At 52.4% G+C, this 17,091-nt stretch overlaps 1 protein-coding gene across 6 annotated transcripts in view; it reads left to right on the forward strand.

Annotated features, from left to right (window-relative positions):
- The first annotated feature begins 1,102 nt into the window (after window positions 1-1,102).
- The window catches only part of IGDCC4 (immunoglobulin superfamily DCC subclass member 4), a 37,773-nt gene continuing 21,784 nt past the window's right edge, over window positions 1,103-17,091 (forward strand). For all 6 annotated transcript variants that reach the window (XM_060097173.1, XM_060097169.1, XM_060097171.1 and 3 more), the window contains exons 1-3: window positions 1,103-1,199; window positions 10,428-10,769; window positions 11,469-11,610. In XM_060097173.1, the coding sequence (XP_059953156.1) occupies window positions 1,130-1,199; window positions 10,428-10,769; window positions 11,469-11,610 (554 nt within the window). In that variant the 5' untranslated portion in view covers window positions 1,103-1,129. The remainder of the gene's footprint in view (window positions 1,200-10,427; window positions 10,770-11,468; window positions 11,611-17,091) is intronic.

Genomic DNA, 17,091 nt, shown 5'->3' on the forward strand with positions numbered 1-17,091 from the left:
TCTAAGCCATGGGAACACTGGAGATAGAGGGGATGAAGAACCATGGCGTCTTGGTCTTGGAAAGGACATTAAATAGGTCATTCAATCTGTACTCCTCTCCCTACACTTTGCCTGATCATTGAATCCCTGGCTTTAGAAAAAGAACTGTTTGTGGGATACTGAGACAATCAGTCTGGCTAGGACAGAGAAAGCACAGTTGAAAAATGAGTGGGAAATGACCTTCTGGAGTCAGAAAATCAGGGTTCAGGTCCTGCATCTGCTGCTCCCTAGCCTCGGGTCCTTAAGCAAGTCACTTCACCTCCTCCAGCCTCAGTTTCCCTGCATGTAAAGATGGGAGCAATCAAACCTTCCTTGTCTCTCCCAGGGTTGCAGAGAGGTCTGAGTGTGGCAGTGCTTGGGGTAGAGTAAATGCCCTGCTGGGGTTGGTTATTCCAAGAGCAAAAGAAGCAGGTCAAGAGAAGCCATCGGCTTGGAAGGGCGAGGTAAATGGGGATGAGGAGGGAACCGCCATGTCTTCAGCGGGTCTGCCGGTGGAGAAGCTAATGAGGATTCAGGCCAGGACCTGGGCTGGAATGGACTGGCTCAAGTGGCAAGATGGGGTCATCGGACAGAAACCCAGGCCTTGAATCTGCCTCCAGCGAGCCTGGGACCGAGAGATGTTGGAGACCCTGAGGCAGCGGCAGAGAAAAGAAATAGAGACACCGAGGTAGAAAGAGACCCCGAGACAGAGAGACGAAGAGACAGACCAAGAAACAAGCTGCCCAAATGGGGGGGTCCATGGAGATCCGGAGAGGGCGAGGCAGAGGGGCGCAGACCCCAGCAGAGCTGAGCCCCTGCGCGGCGCAGGTCACAGCGCGCGGGCCAGAGTCCCCTGCGGGGCCCGACCGGCCGCGCCCGCTGGGCGCCCCCGTCCGGGCTGCTCGCCCAAGATGGCGATGGAGGGGCGGGCGAGCCGGCGGCAGCCCGGGCCCCCGCGCCGGCCCCCGCTCGGGCCGGGGCCCCCGAGGCCGCGCCCCCGCCCGCGGCGCCGCGCCTCCTCGGGCCACTGAAGCCCGGCGCGCCCTCCCCCGGCAGCGGCGGCCGAGGCGCGGGGAGAAGGAGGCGGCGGCGGCAGCCCGGGCCCGGCCCCATGGCGCGGGGGGACGCTGGCCGCGGCGGCGGGCTCATCGCGCTGACCTTCTGCCTGCTGGCCGCGCGCGGTAAGGGCGGGCGCTGAGGCAGCGGCGGGAGCGGCTGCGGGGTGACTGTGCGTCGGCACCCGGGGCTGCGCCGGCTGTGGGGCCGGCGCGTCCCGAGTCCCGAGCGAGCGCTGGGGCAGGGGGGCGCGGGCTGCGCGTCCTTGTGCCCGCGAAGCCTGCGCTCTGGGGTCTGCGAGCCGCGGCCGGGGACGTTTGCGGCGCGTACTTGTCCGCAGGGGGTGTGTGTCCTTGGTCTGCGGAGTCCGGAGTGAGTGTGTGTGTGTGTGTGTGTGTGTGTGTGTGTGTGTGTGTGCGCGCGCGCGCGCGACCGCGTGCAGAGAATGGGGAGGGGGCTTCTGCGGGGCGTACGTGTCCGCAGCGCGTGGCCGGTCGCGGCGTGGCATCGCGGGCCGTGGCTGAGGTGCCGGTGGTTTGTGCAGGGCGGGCTCTGCCTTTACCGCGCGTGTCTCCGGGTTGGGAGTGTAAAGGGGTGTGTGTGTGGGGGGGTGTCTGCACCTCCATTTGTGTGTCGAGAGCGTGTGTAATTGTGTTTATGGGGCTGAGCTAATATTTGGCCTTGGCTCTCGGAGAGTGTCCATGTCCTTGGTCGGGGGACAGAAGCATGAGATTGCGGATTGACTGGGAAGAGTGGTGATAAAATACTCAACTTTGTCCGGTGGGTGTGGTCCCTGAAGCTGGGTGGGGCTGGGCGGAGGGGGTGGGGAGCGCGGGAGTGTTGCCCCCTCCAAACCGAGGCCGGGAGTGGGCTGGGGGAGGGCGCAGGAAACCAGTTGCTTTCGTGGACTTGTCCGACACCCGCTCTCAGGATGGGACGCGTGTCACTCCTGCTCCACCCCCAGGGGCAGATCTGAGAAGGGTGAACGGGGTCAGCAAGGCCTCCTCCAACCCCCCACCTCAATGCGAGGTGACGGTGGGTAAGAGTCAGAGTTGCCCTCACTGGAGAGAGGGCTGGGGATGGGGTGACGGAGTCCCAAGCGTCTCTGCCTAGGGAGCCTTCTTCCACCCCCAGCCCTCTCCCTTTCGGTCCTGTGTGCGTTTCGGAGCGGCCCGTGGGCTAGGTGGTTGGTAGGACTGGGGAGGGGGATGGGCTGCCCGCTTTGTTCGCCTAGTTCTCGCCTTCCCAGCCGAGGGGGGAGCTGAGGATGTGTCCGAAGCCAGTCGGGGAGGGACTTGACGGTGGGGGTGGGGAGGGGGATTTCTCTCCAGCTGCTGTGGCTTTCCAGAGAGACTCAGCCAGGCCACGTGGGAGGGAGGCAGGGACGGCGGAGGGGGGAAGGAGCCTCCGCCTGGCCCGCCCCGGCCCATCTCCAGGAAGCCCAAACAGCGGGTGGGAAAGTCTCGGGAACTACTCGGACCCCCTCTCTGCCTACAAAGACACGCCCCTTTTCAGACCTGACTGCGGACCCGGCAGGAGGCCGCCTGGGGGCGGGGTCCCGGCGACTAGGCTAGGGAAGTGGGGGGCCTGAGGTTGTCAGGTGGAGGGGGAGGGGAAGTGCCAGAGGAGCGTCTGTCCTCCTGGAGGCCAGGGGATTAACGAATAGTTGGGCCCACTCTCTTCTGCTCTTCTGAGAGCTCCGGACCGGGCTCGGGGTCATCTAGCAAAGCGGAATCAGGACTGGGAACTGCACTCACTCGGGCATTATGGAGTATCGGTGGGGCCTCCCTGCGAGGGGCTCAGTTTCCTCTCTGGGGCTCCTGAGTGCACAAGGCAGGGGCAGGGCCCGAGCTGGGGCTCCCTTGGCAGCAGTGTGCGTGGCTGAAGCAACTACTCTGCTCGCCCTCAAGCTCGTCAGGCCTGGGGACACTCCTATAGAGTTCTGACTAGCCTCCCCGATCTGGACGGAGGCCATTTATTCATTCATTCAACAAATATTTACTGAGTACCCTTTTCGGCTAGCACGTGACTGGTGCCTGAAATATAGTAAATAAGGAGGAGACTGACAGGTAGTCTAGAAAGGTCAGGAAAGGCTTCCTCCAGGAAGCGGTAAATAATAGAGCTCAGTGCAGAGGGTCAGTTGGCCCTGCAGGAGAGTGATGATGGGGAGAGTTTTTCAGAGAGAACAGCATGTGCAAACGCTCAGGGGTGACTTCGTTTAGACCACTGAATGAAGCTAAATCTGTCTGGAGTTTAGAGCACAAGGCAGGAGGGTGGGGCAGGTTAGAGAGGAATGGGACAGGGGCCACAGAGTGTCAAAAGAGAAGGCTGAAGATGGAGGCTGGAGCCAACTCATGAAGGGGCTTGTAAGCCCCACCAAGGTTTCTGGCCTGAGAGCCTGCATGAGCCCTTGGAGGGTTTTAAGATCAGCTTTGCATCAGCTCACTCCAGCCGATGTGGAGAATGATTGGACAGGATGGAGGCAGGAAGCTGCAGCTTCTTGGGAGGCTGTGGTAGTAATCCAGAAGAGAGGATGTTGCTGGCAACTAGAGTAGTGGCAATTGGGATGGCCACAGTGGATTCTAGAGATATTTAGGAAGTAGAATCGGCAGGATGTGAGGATAGATTGAGTTTGTAGGGAGTGAGGGAGAGAGAAGTAAAACATAATAGACACTTCAGCAGCCTCGACATGGCAAAATGAAGGGCTGGTGTTGGAGTCAAGATAGTGACTGCCCGTCTCCCCCGAACACTGCTCTTGGGTCAGGGCTTGGGAACTGGGGAGATGTATGCGAATGGGACTCCTGTCTGGGGGTAGTGGTGGGATGCCAAATGCTCTGTTTTCACCACATGCAAGAAGTGGGGTTCTCCCTTCCACCCAGTCAGAATTTGGGGGGTGGTGATGCCAGAGGTCAGTAGCAGGAGGGCTCTGAGAACAAGAGAGCTGCTTTCTCCTCACTGGGGAAACTCCCCCCTCCATCCCTTTCTCAGCCCAGAAGCTCAGAGACCAACTTCAGTTAGTTGGGGTGTTGGGGCCCTCTCTGACCTCATCTTGGAGATTAGGAACCAGGTCAAATATATTGTGTTGGCCAAAAAGTTCGTTCAGGTTTTTCCATAAGAAAAATGTTACGGAAAACCTGAACAAATTTTTTGGCCAACCCAATAGTTTCTCTTAATAGTGAATCTAAATAATCCAGAAGTTATCTAAACCTTCATTGATCCTGTATGTATTTTCATGGCCCAAGTAATCATACATTATGTGTAAATCAGCATTTCCTTTCTTTTCTCCTAAAGGTACGTAAGTTGTTTCAAGTTGAGTAATCCCACAATTAGCATCATTGAATGTCAGCACTGAGGGGAATTTAGAAATAATTTTAGCATGAACCCATTTTACAGATGAGAAAACTGAGTGACTTCCCAGAGTTACATGGATGGGGACTGAACTGGGACTGGAACCAGTCTCCTGGCTCTTGGAGCAGCCGTACTTTCCCGGGATTTGGTACACATGAACGCAAGTTCAGTCTCTCTTCACGCCCTCCCCCTCACCTGAGAAGTTATCAACAACTTTGGGCTTGGCCCGCCTCAGGTGGTGTGTTTGGGTCTGGGCTCTGGAATCCACTCTGCTCCACCCATCCCCACCCACCGCATCCTGTTCTGCCTCCGCTGTTTCTGAGGTACAGAAACCAGACTTGACACAGAATTCCAGATGCAGAACAGATGTCATTGCCAAGCAGGCCTGGGGGCTCCCAGCTCCCCCGGTTGGGGGGAAGGAAGAGGAAGAGTGGTTCTGATGGGGGAGGACCCCAGCCGCAGCCTGGTCAGAGGCAGGTGACGGCACCTGGGGGGAGAGAAGAAAACCAGAGAGAGCATGACCTGGGCCTGACGTGCGGAGAAATGGAATCCTTGTCCTTGGGGCTGGCTGTGCTGCCAGCTACTAGTGCCTCGCTGCTGAAGCTGAGGAATTCCTCTGCAACTGAGGGGCCGTGGGGTCACTGTGGTCCGGGAAGCCGAGGCTCAGTAAATTCTCTCTCAGGTGCAGACCTGAGCATGGAAGCTGGTGCAGAGCCAAGACTTCCAGATGGTTCGATAGGGGCTCATAACCTTGTCACATAGTTTGGAGCTCTGGCAAATGAATGGAGCATAGAGAGACAAGGTTGGGCACACAAGGAAGGTATTTTTTTTTTATACATCTTTATTGGAGTATAATTGCTTTACAGTGGTGTGTTAGCTTCTGCTTTATAACAAAGTGAATCAGCTATACATATACATATATCCCCATATCTCCTCCTTTTTGCGTCTGAGGAAGGTACTTTTAATCAGACCATCCATATAGCAGAAGAGGTGAGGTAGTGAGCTCCCCAGTCCTGGTAGTGTTTAAGTAGAAGAGTTTCTTTCAATGTGAGTTTGCTGTTCTGTCTCGGTGCTTCTTTTTTTTTTTTTTTTTTTTTTTTTAATTTATTTTTTGGCCACGCCAGGCGGCTTGCGGGATTTTAGTCCTTAGTTCCCTGACCAGGGATGGAGCTTGGGCCCACGGCAGTGAAAACGCGGAGTCCTAACCACCAGACCACCAGGGAATTCCCTGTCTTGGTGCTTTTTAAGCATTTTGTTACATGTCTCATAGGTGCCACATAGTATGCTAGGCAGTTTCCACGTATATTATCCACATCATCCCCAGCCCTGAAGGGAGTTCCTATAATTTTCCAGATAAGGAAATTGAGGCTTAGAAAAGTAGGAGGGGCTCTGTGTCTTACCTTGTTGAGTGTGTCTCCGCATGTCCACTCATCTGTTCAAGAACTGTTTATTGAGCACCTACTATGTGCCAGACAGTGTTTTAGGTCCTAGGGAATTAGAATGCTGACTAGGACAATAATCTTGGGCTTGTTGCCTAGCTGGCAGAAAAGCAAGTCAAAAATCTAGAGTGCTAATTGCAATGACCCAGGTGCCCAGGGTCCTATGGGGCAGAAAAAAAGGAGAGGCGTCTAAATCAGACCCCAGGATGGCACAGCTACTGAAGGAAGAGGGAGCAGCATAAGCAACGCATGGAACAGCATTGTGCTTTCAGAGAACGGGAAGTGGTTTAGTCTGGTGGGGACCCAGGGTGACAGGGAACAGGAGGTAGGCAGGTCAAGCTGAGTGGCTTTGCTCTCAAGTCTGCTGAGGCTGAGCCTGTCTCCTGAGGATCACAGATGAAGGGAACGCTGCCTTCCCTGTGTCCCAGGCAACTATCCCAAGCTCTCCTTCCAGCTGTTGTGGGAGGGACTTAGTGTGTGGTAAGGGAGGTAGCCAAGGTGGGGGGCGGGGAAGGAGGTTTCTGGAAGAAACTGACTTGTGTCTCCTGGGAGAGGAGTGTGGTGATGGCGTCATGGAGAATTGCCCGTGTAGACCGAAAACAAGTTGTAAATCTGGTAGGCCCTGAAATTAAAAAATGACAAGGCATTGATGTTTGTGGCAAGTTCTTGGCTTAATGAAGGAGGCATCTCGGCTTTGTTCCCCACCCCATCACCCAGTCCCAGCCTCTTTCCTGAGAGTTCACTGAAGAATGGAACCCTGGCTTATGCCAGGCCCACACTAGTCCCACAAAACAGCACTGAGCTGGCCCTGGGGCTCAGCAGCGAATCTCCTTTCTGTCTGGGTTCTAATTGGCCTCATAAAATCTAATTTATCCTGTAAATGGGTAAACTAATGTCAGAAGAAGGAGACTGAGAGATGGCCCTGGGCCTCCTAAGCATAGAAGCTCCATGTCTCTGGCAGGGTCCCACCGAGGAGACTGAGGAGAAGGGATTGTGGGAGAGGGAGTTCCCCTCGAGGCAGAAAGCTGGCCAACAGCAAGTGTCCGCTATGTCCACCCAGTCCTTAGAGGGAGCACTGAGAAGTGCTCCTGGGGGGTGGCAGGAAAGGGGCAGCCACGAAACCACTGGACAAACAAGGTCCACTCCCCAGAGCATCACTTTTCCAAAAAGATTTGGTGGTGTAGGAACCACATTTACATTAAAACAAACACTGCTAGGTAATGGAATAGGAGGCAAAATGTGCCAGAGGTTTAAACATAAAAACATTTCAGGTAGTCAGCAAGCCTCCTGAGTACATTCTCCTCTGCCGCTGGGAGAATTTTGGTGAAAATGAGAAATGTGGCGACTCTTCATTTTAAGACTGGGGAAACCGAGGCTGAAAGGAGGAAAGCGGACCCAATGTCATACAACCCATGATGGACCCAGAACTCTGACCCCAGGCCGAGGCTTGTCCCACCACATCCCATGGTCCGCCTTAGGCGAGAAGGCAAGAGGAAGAATGGGTAAGGGACCTCCAAGTGGCTACATGATGTGAGACCCAGGGAAACCCTTCCCTGGGGAAGGCAGGGGCAGCTTCACGGAGTGATGTAGCACCTGCGGTGGGCCCCTAAGGATGCACGTCCTGGGCACAGAAGCTGGGTTGGGTGCTGGGGCAGAGAGAACCCTCTTATTTGGGAGCACCTGTCTCCTTAATGCTTGGTTCATGCCCAGGATGTCCAAGAAGAACAGTTTCCCCAGACTGTCTCCCAGAGAGGTGAGAACCTCCCCTTTTGGGCCTCGGTTTCCCCATCTATAAAATGAGCAATCTCAGGCTCTGCATACGTTTCCATCAACGTGGGCTGGCTTGGGCTCCTGGCACAGCCCTGTACCCCCACAGGGATCCCAGGTTCTCCCCACATCTACATCCCTGTTGGTTTCCCATTCCGCATTGCCTTGTTGGGTGCTGGGCTCCTCCGAGGTGGGGCAGCCAGACATCTGCTGATCCATGAATATTCAGGAAGGGAATCGGAGCCTCCTCTGGGCTCCCCAGCAAGCCCCAGCCCCTCTGGCCGCCGTCCTGCCCGCAGGAGCCCAGGCTGCTGACAGACCCAGCAGCTGCTCGGGCCCCAACTGTTCACATTGTTTGTTCAGCGCAGCGGGGGATTTTCCAAGCCCCGGACGTGCTTTGGCGGGTAGGGAGGCTGCCGGAGGGCTCAGGGATTCGTGTCATGTGGGGCTTTTCCCCCCTGAAACTCAAACCGACTGCTCAGCGGCTGGAATGGGGCAATTGGAAGCCACTGGGCTGAGAGCCCGGGCTGGCCTTCCCCCCACCGTGTTTGCATCAGAATCTAGGGCCTCAGATAGAGAAGGGACTGGATGTTAAGAATAGCGATTTGCATTTGTACATCCCTTTCCAGTTTACGAAATGCCTTTAAAGAATGAGCTCCCATTCTTTGATTGATGCCCGTTAGGCTCTGGGCTGGAGACCTGACCAACATCATCGTGTTTAATCCTCACAGGCTCCATAGTATCGCCTTCATTTTTACAGATGTGGAAACTGGGCCCCAGAGAGGTAAAGTGGCTCATCACGTAGCTGGTAGGTGGAGCAGCAAGACTGGAACCTTGATCTTCTGCCCCAGGGTCAGATGCTCTTTCCACCCCAGCTCATGGCCCCCAGTGATGCGAATGCCAGTTTGGTTTCCCCAGTTAGACTGGAAACTGAGTGAGGGCAAGGGCTGCCTTCTCCTTGCTGTACCCACTAGTAATACTGAGCCCAGTTGTGTAGCTGGAGGTGCCAGCAGAGCCTTTAAGAAAGGCAGAGGCCTGTTCAGACCCTGTCTGTCTGTCCTTCCCACTGTGGTGTCAGAGGCCTGGCTTCTGCCCTGGCCTCCTTATCTCAGCCAGTTAGGACCTCTCTTCTCCCCTCAGTCTTGACCCTCTTCAGGGGTTTAAATGTTGGCATATATGTGTGTCCAGGTGTTGATAGGTGTGGCAGAGACGGGGGAGCACGTGTTTAGGTATGGCAGGTCGTGTCTACAGTTTTGTGTGTGTGTCTAGATGATGTTCTCTATCTGTTCAGGAGTAGGTGAGTCCAGCTCGCTGAACAATCCTAGCGTCATAGAATCTTCGACATCACCCGCTACATTTGAGTAAACTAGAGCCCAGAGGTGGAAGTGACTGGCCCAAGGCCACACAGCTAGACTGTGACAGAGCTGGGTCTAGAACTGAGGGTCGCCGGAGTCCTTAGCCACTGTGCTTTCTGCATGCCCCTGACAAGGCTCTGTCAGCCCTGGCCTGCCTTGTAATGAGTGTGGACCATTGTCCTCACCTCTGTCCCTGGCTCACTCTCAGACGCACCACTGTGCCTTTAAGCAAGGTGTCAGGCCAGAGGATAAGAGGGCACCTCGGGGCATTAAGCTTTTATGGGACAGGAAGGCAGCAGGTCAACCGTCTGGAAGAGAACCAACTATTTCTCTATGAATAACGGTTACTGGGCCTTGCTGAGATAGATGTTGGTTAAAATGATAAAAATTGGCATTTGTGTGTTTTTGCCTTGACCCTGGGATGGCATTCCCTTCCTCCATTGTTCTCCTGCTCTTCCCTTTGCGGCCAGGGCAGTGTTGGAGCTGCAGGCTCTTCTGGGGCATCTGGAAAAGGTTAGGGACTGGGTTCTGCACTGGCTTGCTGCGTGGCTTTGGGGGAATCAGCTGCAGGAAGGAGAGCTTACCTGTCCCAGTCACTGCGGCAGAAGTGGTTTGGGTAATAGTGGTCAGGACGATCTGTTGGATTCCAGGAGAGGGAATGACATTACTGAGCCCCAGTTCTGTCCAGGCCAGCCACTGTGCTGTACCCCTTTAGCACACAGCATCTCATTGAGCACTCACAACGGCCCTCTGAGGAAGGAATGACTATGTCTTTTTAAATTGAGATGCAATTCACAGACCACAAAATTCACCGTTTAAAGTGTACAAATCAGTGGTTTCAAGTATATTCACAAGGTTGTGCAACCATCACCACTATCTAATTCTAGAACATTTTCATCACCTAAAAAAGAAACCTTCGATCCCTTCGCCAACTCTCCTCATTCTCCCCTCTCCCCAGTCCCTGGCAACCATTAATCTACGTTCTGTCTCTATGGATTTGCCTATTCTGGACATTTCACAGAAATGAGATCATACAATATGTGGCATTTCGTAACTGACTTCTTTCACTTTGAGGAAAGTTTTCAAGGTTTATTCATGTTGTAGCAAGTGTCAGTACTTCATTTCTTTGGATGGCTGAGTAATATATTTATCTATTCATCAGGTGATCAGGCATTTGGGTTGCTTCTACTTTTTTGCTAAAAACTGTGTTATTTTGTGGATGAGGAAGCTGAGCAGTGGGGGAAGGATGGGAACAAAGTGCAGCCGTTGGCCCAAGATCACAGTTAGTCAGAGGCAGAGCCAGGATCCAGACACAGGTCTCTCCGTGAGACCTCTTTCTCTGAGGTTTGCCCTCCTCGACCCGGGGTGGGTGACTCGGGCTCCGGAGGCTGTGGGATGTAGGAGGACACACACTGATGACCCTGGTGCCCCCTCCTCTACGCAGGGGAGCAGCCGTTGCCCCGGAAGACGACCGTGTCGCTGAGCTGTGGAGCAGGGCCGCTGCAAGTGATCCTGGGCCCGGAGCAAGCCACGGTGCTGGACTGCGGTCTGGGGGCGGCTACTGCAGGACACCCCCCCAGCGTCACGTGGAGCAAGGATGGAGGCGTCCTGCCCGAGCACAACCACCTTCGCCTGCTACCCAATGGCTCCCTGTGGCTGTCCCAGCTGCCAACTCCCGACGGCACTGACCCTGGGGCTTCAGAGGTCATTGAGGGCAGCTATTCCTGCCTGGCCCGCAGCCCCGTTGGAGTGGTGGCCAGCCAGGCTGCGGTGGTCAAGCTTGCCAGTAAGTGCTACATCTTGGACTGAGCCGAGGCCCATAAGACGTGGGGTGTGGGAAGTGGGGTCTGCAGTTAGATACTCGCACAAAGTTTTGTCTCTGAGCCACGCCCCCTCTCCCTGTCTCCTGTGCTGCTCAGTGGGTCCCTTCCTGGTATTGTCTGCCTCACTGTTCAATAGTCTCACTTCTTCCCTGCTCTTCTGCTCCTCCTCCTTTTCCTTCCCTGTGAGTCTGAGAGTCTCGACTTGTGCTCTCCTCCAGGAAGCCCGCCAGAGAGGTTTGTAAGCATGTCAGGGGCACAAAGGTGCTCCCCACCCCCATAGCAGGTGGAACGTGTAGACCCGAGCTGTGTTGTCCAGCTCACTCACTCTTGGGGGTTCTCAGGAGGCACAGATCACCATGAAACAATTTGGGGGCCAGAAGAAATGCACGTCTTACTGTAGTCCAACCATATGGTGATGTAAGGCAGGGGGACTTTGGAATTCATTCTGCCTGCAGCATCTGACCGGTCATCACCACTTCTTATTCTCCGACTGCCTCTTTCCAACTGTGTCTCCGTCGGTCTGAATTCTTTTTGCGTGTGTTTCTGTCAACCTGTGTCTCTCTGTGTCCGTGTGTGTGCATGTTTCCCGTCTCTGCTCGCTGTGGCCTCCTTTCTTGTGTTCCTCTCCTGTCCCTGCGTTTTCTCACTGTCCTCATCCCCAGCACTTGCAGGCTTCTCCCTGCACCCGCAGTCTCAGACGGTAGAGGAGAACGGGACCGCTCGGTTTCAGTGCCACATTGAAGGGCTGCCAGCACCTGTCATTACTTGGGAGAAGGACCAGGTGACGTTGCCTGAGGAGCCTCGGTGAGTGTCCTGTGGGCAAGAGGAGAGTGGGTCCCAGGGGGCAGCCAAGGAGGGCTCTGGGATGTGCTCAGGAACTGGGCTTCTTAGAGTCAGGGTGGCTCCCTTTGTCCAAACTGACTTAAGAGCCAACCACCACCTGACGCTCAGCCCATTTCTGGTCCCAAAGAGAAGTTGGGTCAGAAGTTTTTGCTCCCTGGGAGGAAAGCCACCCACCAAGCTATGGGGCTTGGGTAGAGAGCAGTTATCGAGTCCTTCAGAGCATATGTAGTCCAACCACTTGCCTTATTGAGAAGGAGACCAAGGGCCAGAGAAGAGCTGTGCTTTAACCAAGGCCACACGGTGAGTCATTGGCAGAACGTTTGTTGTTCGTTCCAGGCCCAGAGGCTGCTGGGAGGGTTTCCCTTTGCAGGTTCCTCTGGAGTTTCTACCTTGGATTCATAACTTCTCTTCTCCTCTCAGTTCCATTCAGTGGGGTGCAGCATCTGATAACCAGGTTGTGGAGGTCCTTCCTGTTTCACCCTCCTCTCTCCCCATAAAGGCAATGGAGCAATCCTAGGGAAGGGTTTCTAGGGCAGAAGAGAAGCAGAGGCTAGACCCAGGACCTGATCCCTACTGCGGCCTCCTGGGAAGGCCCAGATGTACACACAGCATGTCCAGAAAGCACGAGGCTCATTTGCATCTGTGGTCTTGGAACTGGACTCATGACTCGGCTGCCACCACATGGAGTCTTACACCTTTGGAAATGTGGCTCCAAAGGCCTTTTCCAGCCACGCTGCCGTCCTCTCCCTGCATCTCTCTAGCTGTAGTTACCAGCTCACACTCTCCTCTCCCAGCAGAGGTGGGATTCCTTAGGCTCAGAAACACTGGTTTGCAGCTCTCCCTGCCCTGGAACTAACCTGTCTTCAGTGTATTGAGTTGTCCCATCTCCTCTGACTTTTGCCCATGTCTAGGTAGGGGTGAGAGTGTAAGAGAAGCTTCTAGATAGAAAAGCCCCAGGCCACATCTCTGCAACAGTTGTGAGGAAGAAGGGCGAGAGGTCAAGATATAAGTGATCCTGTTGACTTTGGTGATCAGTCAGCCCCACTGGTCCAGTGGGTTGGATTAGATCATGGTTTCCAAAGTGTGTTCTTTTTTAGAACGTTAGTCCCTAAAGATGATTCTTGAAAAAAAAAGTATTCTGTAGTCAAATAAGATGAGGAAACTGCCTATAAATCTCCCTCTTGGAGTTGACAGGGCCCTGAGAAGCCCTGTACTGAGAAACCTGTTTAACTTGTTTAACCAAATGCTTCCTAGACTCATTTGCCCAAAGCCCCTCTTGCAGGAACCCCGTTAACATCCTAGGAATGAGCATTCCAGGGAGGAGACCTTGGGAATGCTAACCCAGCCTTCCTAGCACTGACATTTTAAGTTCTATGCCTCTTTTTTTTTTTCTCTGGCCGCGCCGCATGGCTTGTGGGACTTTAGTTCCCTGACCTAAGGGATCGAACCCTGGCCCCCTGCATTGGGAGCACAGTGTCTTAATCACTGGACCACCAGGGAAGTCCCAAGTTCTATGCCTTTTAAATGTGGAGCCTTTCACCGCTGTGAGAGTTGTTGGATGAGAACCAAGTGAGAATCTACTCCTGGGACAGCCCCCAGAGAGGGTGGGAGAGAGCAGAACACTCTCCCTGCGTTAAAAGTCACAAGAGGCTTCACTTAATTAGAGCTGTGTTTTCTCATTTAATCCTTCCCATGATCCTTCAAGGTAAGTGTTCCTTATTTTTCATATTTTCCTCTATTTACTTATAGTTTATATTCCTATTAGATGCATTTTTCAAATTCATATAGACAAAAAAGAAGAAACAAAAATGGCTCGTCCTCTTATCACCCATAGAAAGCCTCTGTTAGTTTTGATGTCTATCCTCTGGACTTTCCCCCTGTATGTTTATAAATATTCTCTTTAAAATTTTGGATCATATTGTACATACTGGGTTTTTTGTTCACTCACCTTTTTTTTAGAAAACAAAAATGGGATTATATTGCAACTTCTTTTTTTTCACTTAACACATAAGGAACCCCCTTCCAGGTCTATCTGTATGGCTGTGGCAGATACTGTTATCTGAATTCTTAAATGAGGGAGCTGAGGATCAGAGACAGAAGTCACTTGCCCCAGGTCACACAGCTAGAGTGTGTGACAGCGGAGCCCTGGGGTGGATGATTTGGTGGTTGGAGTGGGGAAGCCACAGGGTCTGAAGAAACTCCTGTTGCAGGCTGGCTTAGAGTTGGAGTGGTCCAGCTGTGCTCAGAGCAGAGAAGTTACTTCCCCAAAGTTTCTCAGCAAACAGAGGAGTTCCCTCACCTCCCAACATCTAGTTCAGGCCTCTCCCAGGAGGCTGGAGCTGCCAGTTCCTGGCCTCTGGGAGTGTTTGCCCCCAAGTCCTCTGAAAAGTGATCCTCATCTATAAATAAGCCAGGCTCACATGTCCCAGCACATTGTGTGTGGGGGGGAATAAAGAAATATCTAAAACAGCAGCTTGATTATGCCCAAGGTATGTATTTTTACACATACCCAGATAGAGTTCACATAGAAATATGCTATTCATAAACTCAACCCAGTGATTTGAAGGAGACCATATGCCTTGGTGTAGGCTGTGCACATGTGCAATTAATAAGCACACTCTGTCAGGGTCTATGTTCATATTTTGGGAACTGATGGTAAACACTGGACCCTGAGGCAATTCCCTGATACTTTTACTAATTTCTAATGATAGGGGATAATTTTTCTTCCACGGGAACCAGTAATCAATGAGAGCAATGTTTCCCAGATCGCAGGCATTCACAAACCCCTGTCATATTTTTGGCCATCCCTCAGCCATTTATACAACACTTAATACATTTCTTCAAATCAACTCTCTCTTTTGTAACTTTAACACATACTAAAAAGGAACATTATCTCACTGCAGTAAAATGGAAAACCAGCAGCACTGACCTTAAATAGAAGGTAGCCATAAAAATAAATATATAACCACTGGAATAAAAACCTGTGTCTAGATCCACTTGAAATCATTTTGTTATCACCATTCACTCACACTTGAAAACCATGGCACTAATGGATTTAATTACTGTAGGATCCCTAGTCCAGTCCTCTGCCCTACCCATCTCCTAGGGTCCAACGTGTCGGTCAGCCTCATGTGACCCTCGGCTAGTGTCCCTTTTCCCTGGGTGGATCTCTGAACGGCTCAGGGTGGAGGCTCCTTGGCCCTCAGGAAATTCAGAGCAGCTGTCATTTCTCCTCTGTTCTTGAATCCCTGGGTCCAAGTGGCCTTTTGCGGGTATGGGCAGCAGGCTGAGGCTCAGGCTTGGAAAGAGAACGGTCCCCTCCTTTTAGCTAGAGGTGGCTTTTCATTCTATAAGTAGCTATTTTGTTTTATTTGAAATTTGAATTCATTTTAAAATGATAAAACATACTAACTTAAAGGGAAAAAAGTCACCTACAAACTGAGCACAGATAGCTGTTACCATTATCTAATGAGAGCTTATGACACATTAACAGGGTCGGGGTTGTGAAGTAGGCAAGAATTATGAAACCCATTTTTCAGATTAGAAACCCGAGGCCTGGACATGTGATGTCACTTGCTAAAAATCACATGTTGGAATCAATTCTCTCCTCTATGCCACAGCTGCCTTTATATTAGAGCCAGGAGTTACAAAACAAAGTGTACAAGGGCACATGCTTTTTTCCATTTAAATTTTTTTAAGTTTTATATTTCCAAACTAATAAATGTTCACTGTAACCAAGAAATTTAAAAATATAACAAAAAAGAGCCCCACAGTAACCCCACTCCCAGAGAAAACCTCCACGAATGACGTGAGCTTTACCACCCTTGACTTTTTCTGCGCACATCCTAGCATATCATTTATCTATTTTCCAAAAATAGAATTGCTTCATAAACACTGATTTGTGAATTCTTTCCCCCCACTAACCAATATGTCTTGGACGTTCTTCCAAGGACACAGCTTTTTAAAATACATTTTAACAAAGCAGAAGAGATTTTAAATGAACACTAAAAGTGGTTCCATTTCACTTGTGTTGGCTCTAGCAACAGCACCACACCCGCATTCATTCATTCAACACACGTAATTAAGGCAATGTTACTTGTCAAAGGAGGTGTTAGCTCTTGGATACCTGGAGCACAATTTCCCTGGAAAGAGTGAGAAACTTTGGGGTTAGGAAGTGTGGGCAGCTCCTGGCGTGAATCCTGCTGACAACAGCTGTGGAGACTGAGGAAGGAGGAAGGGTCTTACAGGCAAGAGAATATTAGGTGGAGGAGACGTGGATGGGGATGGGGGCCTTGTTTCTGAGATGGGTCCTGCTTGTCCTTCCCCACTTGTCATTTCCCATCACATTTTCCATGGCAGCAGGCTGGGTCCTGGCCCAGGATTTTCTCTCCAACCACCCTGCCCCTTCTGGTCCCCTCTCCCCTGTGGGTCCCAGCACTGATGTGGGCAGCTCTTGGAACTGAGGGTAAGACTCTGGGGCAGAGATGGGTTTGCCTGTGAGCTGAGGGAAGGAGTGATACAGGTTTATGTTTTTTCTCTAAGTCTTTGGGCCACAGCAGATTTCTAGGCTCACGGCCAGAATTCTCTCCCAACAAACACCCTTGAGCTAGTTCTTTCCTCCTGTGTTTAGATTTTTCTCATACCCTGCTTTCCCCACGAGCCAAGGGATCTTCACCAAGTGCACAGCTGCCCCATTCCCTCCCTGACCTTGGCCTAGCCTACATCCACAGGCCACTTGCTCTAGTGAGAAATTAGAACTCTCACCCTCGAGCTGACCCTGCAGGGATCACAGCTAGAGGATTCAGGAAGACCCACTCCCTCCCTGCTTGGGCCGGAGCCCATTCTGCTTCCCACCACCCTGGCTCCCATGGGCACTTCCCTGCCTGGGATTGCACTTTCTCTCAAGCAAGGTCTCTGGGCCCTTCTAGCCCAAACTGCTTTCCAACCCTCACCAAAAGGGCAGAGAACAACACTCTCATCCATCCTGCCCCTCCTCAGTAGTATACGTGTTGACTGGGACTTACTGGAGACCACGTCCCTTCCACTGGCATTCTCAGCCATCTAATGGCTGCTGAGACAAGCAAGTGAGAAGAACGTGGGATTTGGCACCAGAAGCCCTAGGTGCCAGTTTTAACTCTGCTCGAGCTGTGAGACCCTGGGAAAATACCCTACTCCCTCCAAGACTTAGTTCTGTCACCATTAAAATGAAGGCTGTGATCCCCTCTATCCCTTGGGCTTGTTTCGAGGTTCAGATGAGATAGTGTGAATAGAAGGGATTTTATCAGGGAGAGAGGAGGTAATACAGGCAGGGGGTAAACAAATTCAAACTATACAGAAGGTTATTTAATGAAAATCTCCCACGGACAGGTCCCAGGATCCCAGGTCCCCTCCCCAGAGATAGCCACTCTTACCAGGGACATTCAGTGCAAAAGCATATAAGTG

The sequence above is a fragment of the Mesoplodon densirostris genome, chromosome 4, assembly GCF_025265405.1.
Source record: "Mesoplodon densirostris isolate mMesDen1 chromosome 4, mMesDen1 primary haplotype, whole genome shotgun sequence".
Classification (NCBI taxonomy): Eukaryota; Metazoa; Chordata; class Mammalia; order Artiodactyla; family Ziphiidae; genus Mesoplodon; species Mesoplodon densirostris.